General features: G+C 39.8%; 1 protein-coding gene across 1 annotated transcript; it reads left to right on the top strand.

Annotated features, from left to right (window-relative positions):
• The first annotated feature begins 1,819 nt into the window (after positions 1-1,819).
• Positions 1,820-22,111, top strand: rab33a (RAB33A, member RAS oncogene family). Its single transcript, XM_061902175.1, has 5 exons — positions 1,820-1,837; positions 6,362-6,856; positions 18,547-18,687; positions 20,260-20,340; positions 20,412-22,111. The coding sequence occupies exons 1-5, from the start codon at positions 1,820-1,822 to the stop codon at positions 20,634-20,636; spliced, it is 960 nt and encodes a 319-aa protein (XP_061758159.1). The 3' UTR covers positions 20,637-22,111.
• The last annotated feature ends 1,457 nt before the right edge of the window (positions 22,112-23,568 follow it).

Below are 23,568 nucleotides of genomic sequence, written 5' to 3'. Positions count from 1 at the left end.
AAAAGCACCAAATCGGATTCAATTGTGTGCATTTACCTAAAGAAGTGGTCATCCATCCATCCATTTTCTACCGCTTATTCCCTTTCGGGGTGGCGGGGGGCGCTAGCGCCTATCTCAGCTACAATCGGGCGGAAGGCGGGGTACACCCTGGACAAGTCGCCACCTCATCGCAGGGCCAACACAGATAGACAGACAACATTCACAGTCACATTCACACACTAGGGCCAATTTAGTGTTGCCAATCAACCTATCCCCAGGTGCATGTTTTTGGAAGTGGGAGGAAGCCAGAGTACTTGGAGGGAATTCACGCATTCACGGGGTGGACATGCAAACTCCACACAGAAAGATCCCGAACCCGGCATTGAACCCCATACTACTCAGGACCTTCGTATTGTGAGGCAGACGCACTAACCCCTCTTCCACCGTGAAGCCCTAATTTTTTTATATGAAAGCTAATTATTAGTGTTCCAATGGTGTGCTCACTCACACTGTTTTTGATGCAAAGACCTTTGCTAGAAATAAAATAAAACTTTAGATGTATTAATAAAAACTCTTAAAAAATCTTAAATTACCTGTTCAGCGATATATATATATATATATATATATATATATATAGACATATATAGATATATATATATATATATATATAGATATATATATATGTGTGTGTGTGTGTATATATATATATATATATATATATATATATATATATATATATATATATATATCAATCAATCAATCAATGTTTACTTATATAGCCCTAAATCACTAGTGTCTCAAAGGGCTATATATATATATGTGCTGAACCATGAGCTGACATTTCAAATGAGTTAATTATGTGTTAGGGCTTCACGGTGGCAGAGGGGTTAGTGCGTCTGCCTCACAATACGAAGTTCCTGCAGTCCTGGGTTCAAATCCAGGCTCGGGATCTTTCTGTGTGGAGTTTGCATGTTCTCCCCGTGAATGCGTGGGTTCCCTCCGGGTACTCCGGTTTCCTCCCACTTCCAAAGACATGCACCTGGGGATAGGTTGATTGGCAACACTAAATGGTCCCTAGTGTGTGAATGTGAGTGTGAATGTTGTCTGTCTATCTGTGTTGGCCCTGCGATGAGGTGGCGACTTGTCCAGGGTGTACCCCGCCTTCCGCCCGATTGTAGCTGAGATAGGCGCCAGCGCCCCCCGCGACCCCAAAAGGGAATAAGCGGTAGAAAATGGATGGATGGATAATTATGTGTTCTCATTAAATATACGTTGTTGTTTTTTTAATACTCAGATGACTTTCAGGTACAATAGAATTATGTTGTTGTTGTTTATTTATAATTTCAAATATAATGGCTCGGAATTATTATGGAATGTTTTAACACACACAAACCTTTAGTATTTTACCATGAATTGATTTACGTGGACCCCGACTTAAACAAGTTGAAAAACGTATTCGGGTGTTACCGTTTAGTGGTCAATTGTAGAGAATGTGTACTGAACTGTGCAATCTACTAATAAAAGTTGCAATCAATCAATCAGTATATTAGGCCCTTTATATGTGAACATGTATTTTTTTTCAGTTGATTTATGAAAATAAGTTAATTTAGGCAGGGGCATTTTCTAATTTACCTTTAACTACTACTATACAACACATGTATTGGATATGCTTCGGTGCAAAATTTTGTGGACATTTTTGTTTTGACTTTCCCTGAAGCCTGAACTGAAACTAGTAATATCTTGACAGCCCATGGTTTTAGCTCGTTGGCTAACACTGCTCGAATGACTCTTGATCACTGTACATTTGTAAACTTTATTAAACATATTACATTAAGTGTATATGGTACTCCAAAATCTGGTGAGTCAGAATAATTATTTGAAGATACAGAATAAACAATGTGAACATTGTATTATTTTGAGGGAATTTTGCCTAATTCCCAATCCTTATGAGAGACAAGAACACGTGTTTTTTTTTAATGCATTCTAACTCCTAAAAAAAAAACGTACACAAAAGTCTGTTTGTTATGGTAGCCTTTATGGGAGCCATGAAGTCGGGACATCATTGCGTCCAACCATAAAACCCAATAAGAGTACTTCCAAAAAGCACTGATGATCAATTTACATCTTGTGACCTGAATATTAATTATTAATTAGTAATATTGTTATTAAAAGGGCTAACGTTAAGGATCTATCTTTAGCGGAGGTAAAAGATAACTACCTTATGCTGCAGTATTGACTTCATGAGTTGGTGAGCTGCTTTTACGCCTCTGAGCTTGTGAAAGTTAATTTAATTTACCTGTAGATTATTTTCAGATTTTACATTATTATAAATTTGACCTGCTCAGTGGCCTTGTGGTTAGAGTATCCGCCCTGAGACTGGAAGGTCGTGGGTTCAAACCCCGGCCGAGTCATACCAAAGACTATAAAAATGGGACCCATGACCTCCCTGCTTAGCACTCAGCATTGGGGGTTGAATCACTAAATGATTCTCGAGGATGGCCGCCGCTGCTGCTCACTGCTCCCCTCACCTCCCAGGGGGTGAGCATGGGGATGGGTTAAATGCAGAGGGTAATTTAACCACACCTAGTGTGTGTGTGACTATCGTTGGGAATGTAACTTTAACCTTTAATTATAATTGCCTCTCACCTTGATAGTAAAAGGATATGGAAGTAAACCCAAAAGTTGGTCAACTTTGACAGCCAACTGAGAACTCCGCCCACCTTTTTATTTCCACAAAGAGTCATTCTTTTTCTAAACGGGAATACATCAACATCCTATCAGTCGGCATCTCAGGAAGAAAATATATTGTGCAGTAAGTGATTATTTTATGGCGCTTGTTGCCCCCACGAAGTCTGCATGATTAGTATTGTTGTTAATGTTGAAAATGAACGTGAAATGAATACGCCAACGTAAGCTTAAAATGAGCAAAATAAGTAAACATGACATACACTATATTGCCAAAAGTATTTGCCCACCCATCCAAATGATCAGAATTAGGTGTCCTAATAACTTGGCCAGGCCACAGGTGTATAGAATCAAGAACTTAGGCATGGAGACTGTTTCTACAAACATTTGTGAAACAATGGGCCACTCTCAGGAGCACAGTTATTTCCAGCGTGGAACTGTCATAGGATGCCACCTGAGCAACAAATCCAGTCGTGAAATTTCTTTGCTCCTAAATATTCTAAAGTAAACTGTCGGCTTTATTAGAAAATCACACTTTTTCATCTGGCAATCTGATGGACGAGTCTTTGTTTGGCGGTTGCCAGGAGAACGGTATGTTTCGGACTGCATTGTGTCGAGTGTGAAATTTGGTGGAGGAGGAATTATGGTGTGGGGTTGTTTTTCAGGAGTTGGGCTTAGCCGCTTAGTTCCAGAAAAAAAAACTTTGAATGCTCCACAATACCAAAACATTTTGGACAATTCCATGCTCCCAACCTTGTGGGAACAGTTTGAAGCGGGCCCCTTCCTCTTCCAACTTGACTGTGCACCACTACACAAAGCAAGGTCCGTAAAGACATAACTTAACTGGCCTGCACAGAGTCCTGACCTGAACCCAATAGAACACCTTTGGGATGAATTAGAACAGAGACTGAGCGCCAGGCATTCTCGATCAACATTATTGTGTGACCACACCAATGTACTCTTGGAAGAATGGTCAAACAATCCTACAAACATACTCTGCAACCTTGTGGACAGCCTTCCCAGAAGAGTTGAAGCTGTAATAGCTGCAAAAGGTGGACCGATATCATATTGAACTCTATGGGTTAGGAATGAGATGGCACTTCAAGTTCATATGTGAGTCAAGGCAGGTGGCCAAATACTTTTGGCAATGTAGTGTATTATTATGAATGTGCCTACAACATTACATATATAGTTACTGCGTGTATATAAAACCTTGATGGAAGTGTTTGGATATTTTTTAAACGCTTTCTCAGCAGAATAGAGCGGCTTTCATTTTAGCTAACTTTTGCTAACATTTATTTACTAGTTAGAGCAGTGTTTTTCAACCTTTTTTAGCCTAGGCACATTTTTTGTGCTGAAAAAATCTGGAGGCACACAACCAGCAGAAATCTTTAAAAAACAAAACTCAGCTGACAGTAAAAAGTCGTTGTCGCAATTGTTGGATATGACTTTAAAGCATAACCAACCATGCATCACTATAGCTCTTGTCTCAAAGTAGGTGTACTCTCATGACCTGTCACATCCCGCCATGACATATTTTGAGTTTTTTACTGTTCTCCTGTGTGTAGTGTTTTAGTTCTTGTCTTGCACTCCTAATTTGATGGCTTTTTTGAAAAAAGTTTGGTATTTTCCTGTACCGGATTCATTTCTTCCTTTGAGCGATATTTCCCACAGTTTACTTTGTTTTAGCAATCAGTTGTTTTTATCCTTCTTTGTAGGGACATTGTTGATTGTCATGTCATGTTCGGATATACATTGTGGACACCATCTTTGCTCCACAGTAAGTCTTTGCTGTCGTCCAGCATTCTGATCTTTTTTACATTGTAGCCAGTTCAGTTTTAGTTTTGATCTGCATAGCCTTCCCTAAGCTTCAATACCTTTTCTAAGGAGCACTCAATCTTTGTTTATTTTTGTTTTAAGCATTAGACACCTTTTTACCTTCACGCTGTCTCCCGCTGTTTCCGGCATCTACAAAGCAGTTAGCTACCGGCTGCCACCTACTGATATGGAATAGTATTACACGGCTACTCTGCTGAGTTCTAAAAAGCACCGACACCCAACAACAACACATAATTTGCAGACTATAATTACTGGTTTGCACAAAATATTTTTAACCCAAATAGGTGAAATTAAATAACCTCCCACGGCACACCAGACTGTATCTCACCGTGTTTGGAAAAACACTGAGTTACAGTGCATAAAAAGACAACATGTGTTCTTCCATTCATCTATTTTCTACCGCTTGTCCGTTTTGGGGTCACGGGGGGTGCTGGAGCTTATCTCAGCTGTATTCGGGCGGAAGGTTGGTACACCCTGGACAAGTTCTTGTTATACAATATGGGTGTCAAACTCTGGCCCGCGGGCCAATTTTTCCCCGCCGTGTAATTTCATTTGGCCCTTGAGGCAATAATAAATTAACATTAGAGCTGGCTCGCCGGTATTATACAGTGGCAGGCCACTGTATCACCGCATTCAACGCTAATTCTTATACTTGCCAACCCTCCCGATTTTTCCCCCCCTGAAAATCTCCCGGGGCAACCATTCTCCCGAATTTCCACCCGGACAACAATATTGGGGGCGTGCTTTAAAGGTACTGCTTTTAGCATCCTCTACAACAGGGGTCGGGAACCTTTTTGGCTGAGAGAGCCATACAAACCAAATATTTTTAAAAGTATTTCCGTGAGAGCCATATAATTTATTTTTTTGTAACACTGAATACAACTATATATGCATGCATTTTTAAGAAAGACCAACATTTTTAGAGTATAATAAGTCTCTTATTATTTTTAATAATATTGTTATTCTGAGGCTAACCAACAATAAATAAAACACTTCTTACCATTAGTGCGACTTCTTGAACAGGTGCGGTAGAAACCGCATGGATGGATGAAAATGCATGAGAATGTTTTATATTTTGAACGTTATTTTTGACACTGTGATTACCAGCGGAATTATTCATTACTTATCATGTTAAGCAATGTCAGCTAAGATTTATCTGAGAGCCAGGTGCAGTCATCAAAAGAGCCACATCTGGCTCTAAAGCCATAGGTTCCCTACCCCTGCTCTACAACCTGTCATCACGTCCGCTTTTCCTCCATACAAACAGCGTGCTGGCCCAGTCACGTAATATATGTGGCTTCTACACACACACAAGTAAATGCAACACATACTGGGTCAACAGCCATACAGGTCACACTGAGGGTGGCCGTATAAAAAACTTTAACACTGCTACACCAAACGGTGAACCCACACCAAACAAGAATGACAAACACATTTCCGGAAAACATCTGCACCGTAACACAACATAAACACAACAGCACAAATACCCAGAACCCCTTGCAGCACTAACTTTTCCGGGACGCTACAATATACACCCCCGCTACCAACAAAACTCGATTTTGCATGTCACTATAAAGTTATATGAGCCTTGCTTGTTCAATATTCAATGCAAACCTTGTTTGGGTCTCTTTTAAAGGGTTAAGTTGTTCAACTTTGGCCCGCGGCTTTGTTCAGTTTAGAATTTTGGCCCATTCTGTATTTGAGTTTGACACCACTGTTATACACAATGATTGTGAATAGTAGGCAAAATTCCCAAAAAGTGCAGTTGTCCTTTAGTTAATATTAGTACATGTTAACCGACTTTAAAGAGTGCTAATTAGTTGATGCGTGTATGTTTTTAATTTGTTAGCTTTAGCAGGCTGACAAAGAATCGTGCTTATCATTAAGTCTCCTCCTTCTTTCCTCCATTCCCCTCCCACCAGTCCATCCATCCCTTCGTCTCTCCTCTCCGCTCACATACAAACCCCATTTTTGCATCGCCTCCTCCGGCACCATGACTAACGATTCTCCGGAGGAGGAGAGCCGAGGAAGGAGAATAACCCGGCCGAGCCGAGCGGACGACAATGTCACCATCCTGACATCATCCATGGATGTCTACAGAAATCGCAGCCGAGCCAGCAGCAGCAACGACGCTGGCGCCAGCTTCACGTCCTCCGCCGATCTCAGCACCTCCTCCCTGGAACTGAGCATCCAGACGCGGATCTTTAAGATAATCGTTATCGGGGACTCCAACGTGGGGAAGACGTGTCTCACCTTCCGCTTCACCGGGGGGAGCTTTCCCGACAAGACGGAGGCTACCATCGGCGTGGACTTCAGGGAGAAGGCGGTGGAGATCGAAGGAGAGACGATCAAGGTAATGATGGGAGTGTGCGTGTGTGGATGATCCATTCTCCCACCCCCCATCATTGTTTCTTCTTGTTCTGCTCCCATTGGATCAGGCCTATATAGTCTGTCATTTTCCATCACTCACACCGTTAGCTAAAACACGCTGAAATCCTCCATAAAAAGTGGACTTCAAGCCCTTTCCTGTCTTTTTTGCCAACAAGTGTTATTCTGATATTTGTTCCTATTTGCCTCAACCAACAATAATGACTGCATTACAACATCAGCAACATCTAGGACATGGGTGTCAAACTCTGGCCCGCAGGCCAAATTTGGCCCGTCGTGTATTTTCATTTGGCCCTTGAGGCAATATCAAATTAACATTAGAGCTGGCCCGCCGGTATTATACAGCGGCGGTGTCGCTGTAACACCGCGTTCACCGCTAATACTCATACTTGTTACCCCACCCCCCCCCACCCCCCCCCCCCCCCCCTCCCCGATTTTCCAAGGAGACTCCCAAATTTCAGTGCCCCTCACGAAAATCACAGGGGGCAACCATTCTCCCAAATTTCTCCCGATTCCCACCTGGACAACAATATCGGGGGGGTGCCTTAAAGGCACTGCCTCAAGCGCCCTCTAAAACCTTTCGTCACGTCCGCTTTTCTTACGTAAAAACAGCGTGCTGGCCTAGTCACATGATATATGTGGCTTTTACACACACACACGCTAATGCAATGCAAGCTTGGTCAACAGCCATACAGGTCACACTGAGGGTGGCCGTATAAACAACTTTAAGACTGTTACAAATATGCGCCACACTGTGAACCAACAATAAACGAGAATGACAAGCATATTTCGGGAGAACATCTGCACTGTAACACAACATAAACACAACAGAACAAATACACAGAACCCCTTGCAGCACTACCTCTTCCTGGACGCTACAATATAAACATTTATTAGTAGCCTGTGGGGAAAGTTTATTTTGATATTTACCTGAGAAGGCTGCAAATAGACAAGAGGCATTCGATTTCTATTTAAATTTGATTTGATATGCCATTGCTATTTTTAAATTATTAGTATTATTTGAAACTTTATTTTGCATGTCATTATGAAGTTATATAAGTCTCGCTTGTTCAATATTCAATGCAAAACTTGTTTGGGTCCCTATTAAAAGGTTAATTTGTTCAACCCTGGCCCGCGGCTTTGTTCAGTTTAAAATTTTGGCCCACTCTGTATTTGAGTTTGACACCCCTGATCTAGGACAATCCGATCAAATCCACTTTATTTGTGTAGCACATTTAAACAACAAAAATGTTTCCAAAGTGCCGCAGAACAATATTAAAAACAATATTCAAAAATTATCTTTAGCTCCACCAATGACTGAATAAAAACAATCTAAAAATAAATATGGTTAAAAACTGGGTTCAATCCCGGGCTCGGGATCTTTCTGTGTGGAGTTTGCATGTCCTCCCCGTGACTGTGTGGGTTCCCTCCGGGTACTCCGGCTTCCTCCCACTTCCAAAGACATGCACCTGGGGATAGGTTGATTGGCAACGCTAAATTGGCCCTAGTGTGTGAATGTGAGTGTGAATGTTGTCTATCTGTGTTGTCCCTGCGTTGACGTGGCAACTTGTCCAGGGTGTACCCCGCCTTCCGCCCGATTGTAGCTGAGATAGGCACCAGCACCCCCCGCGACCTCAAAGGGAATAAGCGGTAGAAACCCGATGGATGATTAAAAACGACTTTAAAGGGTAATTAAAACAGTAAATAGAAATCAACATTTAAAAACACAGAGGACCACACAACTCACGTAGTGTTAAAAGCCAGAGAAAAAAAGTGGGTCTTAAAGGCCTACTGAAATTAGATTTTCTTATTTAAACGGGGATAGCAGGTCCATTCTATGTGTCATACTTGATCATTTCGCGATATTGCCATATTTTTGCTGAAAGGATTTAGTAGAGAACATCGACAATAAAGTTCGCAACTTTTGGTGCTGGTAAAAAAGCCTTGCCTTTACCGGAAGTAGCAGACGATGACGTCACAAGGGTGAAGGCTCCTCACGTCTTCACATTGTTTATAATTGGAGCCTCCAGCAGCAAGAGCTATTCGGACCGAGAAAACGACAATTTCCCCATTAATTTGAGCGAGGATAAAATATTCAAGGATGATGTTATTGATAGCAAACGACTAGAAAAAAAAAAAAAGGAAAAAAAAAAAAGGCGATTCCATTGGGACGGATTCAGATGTTTTTAGACACATTTACTTGGATACTTCTGGGAAATCCCTTATCTTTCTATTGTGTTGCTAGTGTTTTAGTGAGATTAAATAGTACCTGATAGTCGGAGGGGTGTGTCCACGGGTGTCTTGAGGCCAGTGTCTGAGGGAAGTCACGGCAGATACAAGGACGGCGCAAACTCCACAGATCTCCGGTAAGAGGTGACTTTTTAACACCATTTTCTCACCGAAACCTGGCAGTTGACAAGTGGTCAGGAACCATGTTCGCTTGACCGCTCTGATCCATAGTAAAGCTTCACCTCCGTTTTTTTTTAAACAAGGAATCACCATGTGTTTTTGTGGCTAAAGGCTAAAGCTTCCCAACTCCATCTTTCTACTTTGACTTCTCCATTATTAATTGAACAAACTGCAAAAGATTCAGCAACACAGATGTCCAAAATACTGTTTAATTGTGCGATGAAAAGGGACGACTTTTAGCCGCAAATGGTGCTGCGCTAATATTTCCTGACAGTCGGTGACGTCACGCACACGCGTCATCATTCCACGACGTTTTGAACAAGAAAATCCGCGGGAAATTTAAAATTGCAATTTAGTAAACTACAAAGGCCGTATTGGCATGTGTTGCAATGTTAATATTTCATCATTGATATATAAACTTTCAGACTGCGTGGTCGGTAGTAGTGGGTTTCAGTAGGCCTTTAAAGACGAGACTTAAAACACTTGTTTTTCAACCTTTTCTGAACCAAGGGACATTTTTGTTTTTACTGAAAGGCAAAGGCAAACCCCGAGCAGAAAACATAAAAAAAATTAAACTCAGCAGCCGATATTGACAATAAAAAGTTGTTCTCGCAATTGTTGGATATGAATTCAAACCATAACCAACCATGCATCACTATAGCTCTTGTCTCAAAGTAAGTGTACTGTCACAACCTGTCACATCACGCCGTGACTTATTTTGAGTTTTTCAGTGTTTTCCTGTGTGTAGTAGTGTTGTAACGATACCAATATTTTTTTGTACCGGTACTAAAATAATATTGATACTTTTCGGTACTTTTCTAAATAAAGGGTACCACAAAAAAATGCATTATTGGCTTTATTTTACAAAAAATCTTAGAGGACAATAAACATATGTTTCTTACTGCAGTTAAGTCCTTAAATAAAATAGTGAACATACATGACAGCTTGTCTTTTAGTAGTAAGTAAACAAACAAAGGCTCCTAATTAGTCTGCTGACATATGCAGTAACATATTGTGTCGTCTATCATTCTGTTATTTTGTCAACATTATTAAGGACAAGTGGTAGAAAAGATATTATTAATATAATTCTTGATATTTGTTTATTTACTGTCAATATCTGTTTACTTTCTCTTTTAACATGTTCTGTCTACACTTCTGTTAAAATGCAATAATCACTTATTCTTCTGTTGTTTGATACTTTACATTAGTTTTTGATGATACTACAAATTTGTTATCGCCATTCCCGGGTATTGATTGGATGAGAAAGTCTTACCAACATGTCGGATTTCATCCTCGTCCTAATGCAGGTCAGAGGCATGATTTATGATCGACAATAAACTTTCATGAGCAAAGGAAGCAATTCACCACTCGATTATGTAAACATGTTAACACACGCTAGTGATCACGGTTTGTTTGCGTTGGTGCTTACAGTAACACTATAATACTTGTTTAGTACTACGGTCACCAAATGTAAATTAGTATTGGCGGCGCTTTTTGGGTGATTTTTTTATGGGGTTTTATGGGCGGAATGGAGGACCTCCCATTGGCTCCGCTGTAAGCAGACTTTTATTTACGGGCAATAATGCATTATATGTATATATATATATACACATGTCATTATGGCTTTCATAATGATTGTGAACGATAGGCAAAATTCCCCCCATAAAATGCAGTTTCCACTTAAGGAAATATTTTGATATACACTGGAAAAAAGAGCTGACAAAATATAAGATGAAAGACTAGATTTTAGGGAAACAAATTCTAAAAACTAGTGAAATTATCTGTCCATGCAGTTAGTTAATTTTACTTGATAAGGAATCCTAAATTAAGATTTCTATATCTTGACATTCAAGCTCGAAATCAGTATTTTATTCTGAAAACAAGCATTATTCAACTTGCATTTCTTAAATTAAGCATCCTCGGGATGTTGCAGAATCTAGAAAAAAGATTTTCTGTGTGGGGAAAACAAAAATATATTATTTGAATAGTTATTTTCTCAATTTTAACATTTTTAAACTAAAATACACTATATACAATCATTCTTCCAAAATTAAGATTGTGCTTCAAAATTATTGACTAAAAATAAGTAAATGGCTCTTAAAACTAGGAAATATCGAGAAATTACATTTTAAATCTTTCGTCCCAGTATCACATCATAAGGTTTAGTTATACCGCTTGTTAAAAGCCGTACGTACATTCCCATTAAATTTTCTGTACGATGATGTCCGAATGCAGCTGAGATAGGATACAGCACCCCTCGCGACCTCAAACGGGACAAGCAGTAGAGAATGGATGGATGGATTATGTTACGCCACTATATTGTCCACTATGCCTCCCCCATACGCAGCTGGCCAGCTACTGTGCATGCAACAAAGCCACACATGTGCATAATATGCTCCCCTCCCCCTTTTTCATTCTCAGCTGACCACCCTATCTTGTCTGTAACCTCCAGATAGCTCTAAATGCTGACTCATTAAACACACTCACTGCTCGAATAAGTCAGCTTGTCTGAATCATTGGAAGAGTATAGGATGGATGTACAGGGTAAGTAAAATGTCTTGTAATCATACATGTAGTTTTCCCATCCTTTAGGTTTTCTTGTGAATTAAATATTTATACTTTAATGACATAAAGTAGAGCCAAAAGTGGTTATAAGATATGCTGAGCTAAACACATTACTCAGCAGTTGAAACCAACAGCTCAAAAAAAGGGTGTAACAGTATGCCATAATCACAGTATGGTTGGGTTGGTTTTAATACATGTTAGATGCTGCATACGGTAGAACATAAAAAGCAACATATTAAAAATAGATGTAGCATAGTGAGAAGGCTCCAAAAGACAAATATGACGTTTAGTCACTAACTGACAAGGTGAAATTCTGTTTATTAAACAATGTTTTTTTTCTCATTTTTAAGTTAGAGTTCCAATGATAGCCACGCACACACTAAGTGTGGTGGAATTTGACCTATGCATTTCAGTCATTCCCTTGTTCACCCCCTGGGAGGGGAGGGGAGCAGTGAGCAGCAGTGTGGGCCGTGCTCGGGAATCATTTGGTGATTTAATCCCCAATTGTAACCCTTGATGCTGAGTGCCAAGCAGGGAGGTAATGGGTCCCATTTTTTGTAGTCTTTGGTAGTCTCAATTCGGACAATCTAACCACAAGGCCGACAGGCATGGCAAACAAACATGATAAACAACAACATCCAACTTGCCCTACTCCCTCTTTCAATTTGTTGACAAGTAGTTCCATGGTTCTATAAACAGTCATCATTGTAATTTACATGAAATTTATTCTCTGGCAGATCATTGTCCTCGACATTTTTTTTTTTTTTTTTCCCAAGATGGCGCTGCTGTAGTGGCTGCTGTAGGCAGGAGCTCTGTGCTCTTGTGTCATCCTTTTGTGTTTCCCTCTTGTTTTCATGTCTTATTATATTTTTTTGCCTTTTGGTCCGGGACCCTTTGGGACTGTGTGACAAGGGGTGCCACTTTATTGACCTCTGTGGTGCTTTTTTTTGTGGACTTCTGGATCTGCCTCCCGGGAGCCTTTTGGCCATGGAGACCAGCTGCTGGGTGTCTGCCACACCGGAGTTGGTTTGGAGGGACTGGCGGAGATGCGGATGAGGGGACAGGACTGCAGAGTTTGGAGGGATTGGAGGAGATGCGGATGAGGGGACAGGACTGCAGAGTTTGGAGGGACTGGAGGAGGTGCGGATGAGGGGACAGGGCTGCGGAGCTAGCACTGAGCGCTGGGACGGAGAGGGTTCGCGGTGTCTTGACTGGGTGAGCAGGTGTCGGACACCTCAGTCACCTCGGACGTATCCTCGCTCATCCATGCGGACTGGACACAGGCCGAAAATGGAGTCGGCCGTCTTGGTTGCTTTGTTGGGTCTGCTCCTGTCTCTGGCCATGCTCCCTCCACCCCAGCGGACGATGGCGTGGAACACCTCCAGAGGCCACCACAGTGGATATGTTTCTTTTACTTTTTATTCATAGCTAGTATGTAGAAGTGTCTGGTTGTATCTGCTGCTTTAATGTCTTTATTGTCCTCTGTGTTCTTTGATGTTTGATGTTTCCCTCTTACACACATGGAAGAGGGATGTGTACCATGGCTATGAGTTGTTGTTTTTTCCCTTGGCCTCAGTCTGCACCTCCTCTCCAAGGCCCAGGCTAAGACCGATTTTTTTTATTTTGTTTTAATTTTCTATTCCCCCCCCTTTACCTGTATCTCATCTTTTTTGTAAGGGGCGCTGGAAGCCGGCAGACCCGTCAGCGATCCTGTTCTGTCTCCCTGTAATGTTTGTCTAAACTTGAATGGGATTGTGCTGAAAATTTTAATTTTCCTGAAGGAACTCTCCTGACGGAATAAATAAAGTACTATCTAATCTAATCTAATCCCATACTTAAGTGATGTTCAACAAAGTACAAGCTTTGATGTATTCATCCTTTGGAAAAAAAAAAAAAAAAAAGCTAAACTGTGCCTCTCAAATGGTAATATGGGATAAATGACCAGTGTTGTTATTCTAACAGCCCTTTGCTGAGTGCCATGAGATATCTCTTGTGTCATAAAAAGCACCTGTCTTGTTCAGAGAGATAAATAACAATCACTTTCTCTTTGTGTCATTATGAATCGCTGAAGCCATACATGTATTCCTATTTAGTTAGATCAACTTTTAAGGAAAATTTACAAAGGCAAAAGTTCCCGAATTTACAAAATTTAAAAAAAAAAAGGACAATCGGGAAAAAATAGATGGATAAATGGATATATAAACTAATCTTAGTATTGGCAGTTCACGCCTCAGATTTCTGCCAATGGATTGTACGGTATTCTGGTACTAATGAAGTACAGCGAGAACAATGAATTCAAAAAGGTACAATACTGCCTTTTGAAAAATACCAGTACTTTGATTTCATAGACATGATGGCTCGCCATGACGACATTGCTCGTACTATGAGCTGAGGTGCATGTGAGTCAACACAAGCACAGCACTTACAAGTGAAACAGCAAGGAGACAGAAGAGGTACAATTGGTGTATTTTGGTTTCAAAACTAACGATGAAGGTGAAGCTATAAGGCACCAGCTGGTGACTAAGGTCCCTCCTCTTACATCCCAAGGAATGGAAGCTGGGACAGATTTCCAGTGTGTCTTATTTTAATTCTCAGAAATGCAGCATTCCACTCCATCAAACTCAATCCCAGCGTCTCTTCTTATCAGGGCAACTTTGGAAAAAACTTTCACCCCCACAAACACACGTCTTTTCCCATCCTCGACCCGAAAAACCCACACCTCGGTCAAAGCCATTGGGTAGAACTTGGTAGGCAGCTGCTACACTATGTAGTGTTTAAAGGCCTACTGAAATTAGATTTTCTTATTCAAACGGGAATAACAGGTCCATTCTATGTGTCATACTTGATCATTTCGCGATATTGCCATATTTTTGCTAAAATGATTTAGTAGAGAAAATCGACGATAAAGTTCGCCACTTTTGGTACTTCCCGAAAAAGCCTTGCCTTTACCGGAAGTCGCAGACGATGACGTCACATGTTGATGGCCCCTCATATATTCACATTGATTTTAATGGGAGTCTCCAACAAAAACAGTTATTCGGACCGAGAAAACAACAATTTCCCCATTAATTTGAGCGAGGATGAAAGATTCGTGTTTGAGGATATTGAAAGCGACGGACTAAAAAAAAGAAAATTTAAAAAAAAAGAGTAAAAAAAAAAACGCAATAGCATTGGGACGTATTCCGATCATCTTTTTAAACACATTTACTAGGATAATTCTGGGAAATCCCTTATCTTTCTATTGTGTTGCTAGTGTTTTAGTGAGTTTAATATTACCTGATAGTCGGAGGGGTTTGTCCACGGCAGTGTCTCAGGGGAGTCGACGGCAGCTATGGACGGCACAAGCTCAGCTTTTATCCGGTAAGAACTGACTTTTTAACCACAATTTTCTCACCGAAACCTGCTGGTTGACATTTGGTTTGGATTCATGTTCACTTGACCGCGCTGTGATCCATAGTAAATTTTCACCTCCGGGAATTTTAAACAAGGAAACACCGTGTGTTTGTGTGGCTAAAGGCTAAAGCTTCCCAACTCCATCTTTCTCTGTGACTTCTCCAATATTATATTGAACAAATTGCAAAAGATTCAGCAACACAGATGTCCAAAATACTGTGTAATCATGCCGGTAAAGCAGACGACTTTTACCTGTGTGTGTGCATAGCGCTCACACTTCCTAAAACCCTGTGACGTCACGCGTACACGTCATCATTACACGACGTTTTCAAGACGAAACTCCCGGGAAATTTAAAATTGTAATTTAGTAAACTAAAAAAGCCGTATTGGCAATGTTAATATTTCATCATTGATGTATAAACCATCAGACTGCATGGTGGGTAGTAGTGGGTTTCAGTAGGCCTTTAAGCTACTTCTAAATCACTAATTCTCGCCTTCACAGCGACAAATAAACCATGCTTCTTAAAAATAACATCCATGCAGGACAAGGTATAGCTAAACGTGCTTCACAACACACCATAGAAGGACACAATAGCTATCTGCTAACAGCAAACTAGCGTCATGAATGTAAACAAATCTATCAAAGATCTATAAAAATATTGACTGTAACGATACCAAGTACAAGAGTCGTATATTGTTGATACTACAATAATTACATCAATATTTTTTACCATCACAACATCTTGAGTCATTTTGTTACTATTTGTTAACTCAGGAAATACGTCCATAGACGCAGGAGGACTTTAAATTATGACCAATGCATGAACATGTAACTACTTAGTATTGACTCAATACCCAAATCTGTAGTCTCACCCAAAACTAATGTCAAGTGTCACACAACAGAAGAAGGTGTGCTTGTTTACATTTTAACAGAACTGCAGATAGAACGTGTTGAAACAGAAAGTAAGCAGATATCAACAGGAAATGAACAGGTAGATTAATAATCCATCCATTTGTCAGCAGCTAAATTAGGAGCCTTTGTAACACGTTTGTGTACTTACTACTAAAATATAAGATGTTTAGTAAATTCACAAAGTTATTTAATGCCAAAATTGTTCTTTGGTTGCAATAAGAAACATGTTTTTAATGTATCAAAAGATTTTCTGTTAAAATTAAGCCAACAATGACATTGTTAGTGGAACCTTCTCAGTGGCCACCGCTGCTGCTCACTACTCTGCTCATCTCTCAGGTGGTGATCAAGGGTGATGGTTCCAGTGTCCGCCCTGAGATCGGTAGGTCATGAGTTCAAACCCTGGCCGAGTCATACCAAAGACTATAAAAATGGGACCCATTGCCTCCCTGCTTGGCACTCAGCATCAAGGGTTGGAATTGGGGAGTAAATCACCATGGGGCGGTATAGCTCGGTTGGTAGAGTGGCTCTGCCAGCAACTTGAGGGTTCCAGGTTCGATGCCCGCTTCTGCCATCCTAGTCGGTGCTGTTGTGTCCTGCTCCCTGTGTCACCCACACTGGTTTAAAGTGACGTGTGGCAGTTACTCTATAAATTAATGTGATTGATTTGTTGTATGTTTGGGTTTGATCATCCAAAGAGCCATACTAAGTAGATAATTAAATTTGGACGGGGCAAGCATTGTAAGGTTCCTCTGTCGCAGAGTTTTTATTTGTGGCCAGAATTGTCAGCATTGATTTGAAACCCATTCACACGTAACATCACATGCAACCGTTTTGTATAAACTTATATTGCAATTGTAACGTTTTCATTGACAACGTAGATGGCATAAATAAAGTATTACAAGGAATTGAGGCAGGGCTGTTTGTCTTGGAAGACGTTTCGCCGCTCATTCGAGTAGGCTTCATCAGGGACTTAGATGGTCTATGAGCACGAACTGATGAAGCCTACTCAGATGAGCAACGAAACGTCTTCTAAGAGAAACCAAACAGTCCAGTTGCAATCGATTGAACGCCCTGAGGTGACAATGACCTGGATGAATGAGAACATTAATAGACACTTACAATGGAATTATTGCTACTTCGGGTAGTAATGGTATACTCTCCGTAAGAATGGTTAGTGCAATGCATCCAATAATGACACTGTGACCAGTGGAGTCAAATGTAATATTTTAGATAGATACAAGATTGTGTTGATGACGAAGGCATGTAGGTTTAATCATTTGATGATATTCGCCCAGGGGGATAACATGTGTGCTCTATAAAATTAAATTATGTTTAAAATATAATCTTTAATGTTGACATGAATTTAATGACCTGAGATTTTGTTTTGTGTAATAACCTCTTTGAGTTGCTATAAGTTATTTTGTTTGCCGGAGCTGAGACAACCAGGATCATCTGTCAAATTGTTACAACATATTATAAAAAAATATTTTGTGCACTACACAAACATTGATCTAGTGTTTGAAAAATATATTTAACACACACACTTTTTGTGACTAATTGATGTAAATTGACTCCAGCAAACATGACCCACATGTTTTGGTCCTGTCCCTGTTTGAAAGCCAACTGGACAAATATTTTTAAAGATCTTGCAGATGCGGTAAATTTGAAGTTGACGCCCTTGCAGAATTGGCTATTTCTGGGATATTAGCAAACTCCCCCCAAATTAAGCAGACTTTTAAGGATAGTATTGCCTTTGCATCCTTACTAGCTTGTAGAAGGATTTTGTTGGAGTGGAAATCACAGTTTTCCACCAAGGCCTCCCTGTGGTTTATGGACCTCCTGTTTTACTTAGATCTTGGATACAATTAAATATAATCTTAGGAGTACTACACCAAAACAACTTGACTTCACCAGGGTCTGTATGATTAGGGTTAACGCATACTAAATTAAAGACGTTATAGGACAAATGTGACATTCACTGTTGACAATTAATCTTTTTACTACACCGCAATTTTCTATGTTTTGTTTTGAGTCAGTGACAGTGACACTTCTCTGTATGTTTCTTTCTTTTTTTTTCCTTTTAGTCAGTTTGTTTAATTTTCTATCTGCTTGTGGTGAAGAGGAAGGCAGTACGTTGCCACCCACTGTGATTGATCTGTGACAAGAAAATCTAGGTACAGGGAGGGGAATAAAAGGGTTATTTTTCTATTTGGGGGGGAGAGTTTTCCATTTATTTTTTCATTTTATTTTTACTTTTTTTGGGGGGGTGGCGGTTGAGGGGAAAAAGAGTGTCTGTTTCTCATTATCCATATTCTTTTTTCCCAATCAAATGAACATATAAACATTTAAAAAACACATACCTTTCTTTTCTGCAGGTACAAGTATGGGACACGGCAGGCCAGGAGCGATTTCGAAAATCTATGGTGGAACACTACTACCGGAATGTCCATGCAGTAGTATTTGTTTATGATGTCACCAAAATGGCTTCCTTCCGCAACCTGCAAACATGGATAGAGGTGAGTGCACAACTAACTAAGACAATGTGCGCATGTTCTTTTTGGCACATCAAGTATTATCATCGTCATCATCTTTTTAAATTCTAGTGTCTTCACCATCTCTCAGACGAGGTTGTGTAGTGACATTTAAATGTTAGGTACACTCAGTGTGGACACACCACTGATTTAAGATGTTATGACTGTTTTAATTATTCAAAACAGTGCACATTAATAAACTAGCCTGTTTATAGCATAGTTGCTGATTTAAATCTGTAGTCTGTCAAACAGTATGAGAAACTCTAAAGTTTCTGGACGGCCGCTCTACCGTTTGAGTCACGCCGCCCCATTTTTGGAGCTGCTTGGTATGAGTTAGTGGGGGAAAAAGGTTTATACCTCGGGCTCCAGTCAGACAGCTCAGCGCACACTACCTAGAAATTAGTACTTACTATAAATTAGCATTGATAATTCAACCTTTTTCAATAAAATACACCAAACTGCATGAACGTTAATTGGTGTATTTGTACAGCTGATTCAAGATCAATTCCGTCTTAATTCCGATCAACTTGCAATTGATGTGGTGATCAGTTAAAAAAATAGATAGATCAATGGATGCAAATTAATGACTGTCTGCCAACCGAGGAGCAGGGGGAATATAAACATACATCACTTATAACATTGTATCATGGGACTTAAAATGAGCGTCAGATGATATTTTTATAGGGTATATACAGGGATTAATCCTATTCATTTTGAATATCTGATGTAAAAGGGCTGACTATATATATATATATATATATACATACATATATATATATGTATGTATGTATATATATATATATATATATATATATATACATACATATATATATATATATATACATACATACATATGTATGTATGTATGTATGTATATATATATATGTATATATATATATATATATATATATATATATATATATATATATATATATATATATATATATATATATATAGCAAGGGAGGTTAACGGAAGTGATTGGTTATAACATCTGACTCACAGCAAAGGGTTTTGGATTCAAATCTCGACCTTAGAGGTTTCTGTTTGGAGTTTGTATGTTCTGAAGTCAGTCATGTCTTCATTTGAAGTGAAATGAATTATATTTATATAGTGCTTTTCTCAAGTGACTCAAAGTGCTTTACATTGTGAAACCCAATATCTAATTTACATTTAAAACCGTTGTGTGTGGCACTGAGAGCAGGTGGGTAAAGTGTCTTTCTTACCAAAGGACACAACGGCAGTGACTAGGATGGTGCAAGCGGGGATCGAACCTGCAACCCTCAAGTTGCTGGCACGGCCGCTTTACCAACCGAGCTATACCGCCCCAGAAATTTGAAAGTTAATCCCCTTCTTTTCCTCTGGTGTAGATACAAACTATTTTGTCTGTTACAGTTCTGTAAAGCTTAATACATACTTTTTTTTTGATTGAAGCAGTCACTTAACAAAGACACCTGGGATTTCTAATTTGTCAAACAATTGCATAAAAGATCTCCTGTAATAAATATATTGAACATGTTTTTGTTTTACTGAATCAAATGTGCTGTCTTTTATTACAGGAGTGTAATGGTCATAGAGTATCTGCATCAGTACCTAGAGTCCTAGTGGGGAACAAGTGTGACCTAGTGGAACAAATACAGGTCAGTAGACTCAAGCAGCACACAAGGTGTGATGCATCATAGTTGGTCATAATAATCAAACTAATTCACAGGTGCCCTCCAACACGGCATTGAAGTTTGCAGATTCCCACAACATGCTACTCTTTGAGACATCTGCAAAAGACCCAAGGGAGAGTCAGAACGTGGACTCAATCTTCATGTCACTGGCCTGCCGCCTTAAGGCCCAAAAGTCTCTACTCTACAGAGATGTAGAGAGAGAGGACGGGAGAGTGCGGCTCACGCAAGAGACTGAAACAAAGAGTAACTGTCTTTGTTGAAGGAAAAACGGAATTGGTAGGAGGGATGGAAGAGAATACTGTACAGAATAATAACTGGGCATGTCTAGGAAGGGCAGGAGAAGGATAATGGGGGAAACAGTGCAAGGTGATGATTACAACTAAAACTGGAAGTGAGGAAATTGGATAAAAGACGAGGTTTGAATGAAAGCCACCGTAGCTGTAAGTTACAGAAGTCGGATTTTGCTTACCTATGTAGTATGTACAGTATAGGCCTTGGTATAATTTATGCACACAGGACAATACACTGGCAACATGTTGGTAATTTATAACAATGGTCTTAAACCCTAAGTGTTTTAACCACAAAGGGTAATTTATTTTGACCAGTATTTCCACTGTTCTACTTTCCACTGTTATATACTCCTGCCTTAAAAATGCACATCTTACCATTTTTAGGGACAGAATCTGGGGAGAGTATCATAGAAGTTTCAGTATACTGACTTGCCTAAAATCACTGTGAACTAACTACATAGGAAACAAGTACATATTCAAACACAGTACAGTAAATATCTACACCACCCTGTGAACAACGACAACCAGATAGAAAGCATCTCTATATTGTCAGACAAGGAGTCAGTTATTATTTATGTTGGACATTTTTATGCATTTAAGACAGGGTAGATGCAGTCTTCTGTTTTGTAACAAATTGTAATGTAAACATACTGTATCCTTCCAGCTCATAGTGGCTTCTGCAGTTTTGCCTTGTATACTATAACAAAGCCCCTCAATGTCCGCCATGTGAAATACATATTCTGTACTAACGTTTGTTTATGAACTGTCTTACTTGTAGAACTGTGGCTGCTGTAGACAAGGTTATGAGAATTGTGTCATGCATAATATAAAATATAAGTCTTACACGTTACACTGAAATAACTCCCACAGGAAGTTGTGGGTAAAGGGAACACAAGTCACTGTTGCTGGCTGACAAGCTAATCCGTAAACCTGTCTGTGCCTAGCATACCCTAATGAGGCCCATTAACTGTCCATTATGAAGCCTACTTTTGAGCAGTACTATGAAATGCATAGAGAGAAAGCAGCTGAGTGAGCATTTCTGTCAGCCCTCCCAGCTGACAGCCTGGTGGCCTCAATCATTTTTTACATTTGTATACATGAGAGAGGCATTTGTAGAGAACTAACTGCTGCCTCCATTCTTTTAAACTCACATCTGCAAAATCACTGGCTATGTGGTTTATGAATACAAAACTGAAGCAAAATGGCTGGGAAAATATTTTTTTTTACGGTAATGCTTTATTTATTCTTGTTTTATAATGCTTATTGAGTACAGATTCAGGAATTCATTGTAAAAGTAAATCTGACTGAGGGAGGAGTTAAGTCCAAGGTATCCAGAGCATAATAACTTAATGACTCTTTCGGAATTGTTGTTATTATTTTTCAAATTCATAATGGGTGAATGGATGATAGAAGTGTGTCATGTAATTAAACATATTCATTACGTACGACCTGGTTTCTTTATTTGCTGCTGAAGTGAAAGACAGATAAATGCTCTTTGTAATCGTTTACTGCAATTGAATTAACCTAAGATGGATAAAGAATTACACTTTACCTGGTTTAAAAAAGATACTTTGTCTAAATGAATAAATCCACTGTAAAAAATTGTTTTTCCTTGCAACACCGTAAAACTGGGTAGACAATGATCATAATCACATCTTCTATGTCTTCTTTAGAAGCAGCCTATTATTAGATTAGATTAGATGGATTAGATAGTACTTTATTTATTCCGTCAGGAGAGTTCCTTCAGGAAAATTAAAATTTTCAGCACAATCCCATTCAAGTTTAGACAAACATTACAGGGAGACAGAACAGGATCGCTGACGGGTCTGCCGGCTTCCAGCGCCCCTTACAAAAAAGATGAGATACAGGTAAACAAGGAGGGGGAATAGAAGATTAAAACAAAATAAAAAAAATTGGTCTTAGCCTGGGCCCTGGAGAGGAGGTGCAGACTGAGGCCAAGGGAAAAAACAACAACTCATAGCCATGGTACACATCCCTCTTCCATGTGTGTAAGAGGGAAACATCAAACATCAAAGAACACAGAGGACATTAAAGACATTAAAGCAGCAGATACAACCAGACACTTCTACATACTAGCTATGAATAAACAGTAAAAGAAACATATCCACTGTGGTGGCCTCTGGGGTGTTCCACGCCATCGTCCACTGGGGTGGAGGGAGCATGGCCAGAGACAGGAGCAGACCCAACAAAGCAACCAAGACAGCCGACTCCATTTTCGGCCTGTGTCCAGTCCGCATGGATGAACGAAGATACGTCCAAGGTGACTGAGGTGTCTGACACCTGCTCACCCAGCCAAGACACCGCGAAGCCTCTCCGTCTCAGCGCTCAGTGCTAGCTCCGCAGCCCTGTCCCCTCATCCGCACCTCCTGCAGTCCCTTCAAACTCTGCAGTCCTGTCCCCACATCCGCATCTCCTCCAATCCTTCCAAACTCTGCAGTCCTGTCCCCTCATCCACATCTCCACCAGTCCCTCCAAACCGACTCCGGTGTGGCAGATATTGTTGGTCTATATCAGTACCCCTGGGGGTACTTGAAGGTATGCCAACGGGTACGTGAGATTTTTTTTAAATATTCTAAAAATAGCAACAATTCAAAAATCCTTTATAAAAATATTTATTGAAAAATACTTCAACAAAATATGAATGTAAGTTCATAAACTGTGAAAAAAAATTTCAGCGTTGACTGCTAGATTTTTTGTGGACATGGTCCATAGATATTGATGTTAAAGATTTCTTTTTTTGTGGAGAAATGTTTAGAAATAAGTTCATGAATCCAGATGGATCTCTATTACAATCCCCAAAGAGGGCACTTTAAGTTGATGATTACTTCTATGTGTAGAAGTCTTTATTTATAATTAAATCACTTTTCACCTTTTCAACAGG

The sequence above is a fragment of the Nerophis ophidion genome, linkage group LG05 (genome assembly GCF_033978795.1).
Source record: "Nerophis ophidion isolate RoL-2023_Sa linkage group LG05, RoL_Noph_v1.0, whole genome shotgun sequence".
Lineage (NCBI taxonomy): Eukaryota > Metazoa > Chordata > Actinopteri > Syngnathiformes > Syngnathidae > Nerophis > Nerophis ophidion.
Note: the sequence above shows the minus strand (reverse complement) of the source record. Positions and strands in the feature narration are given on the sequence as shown.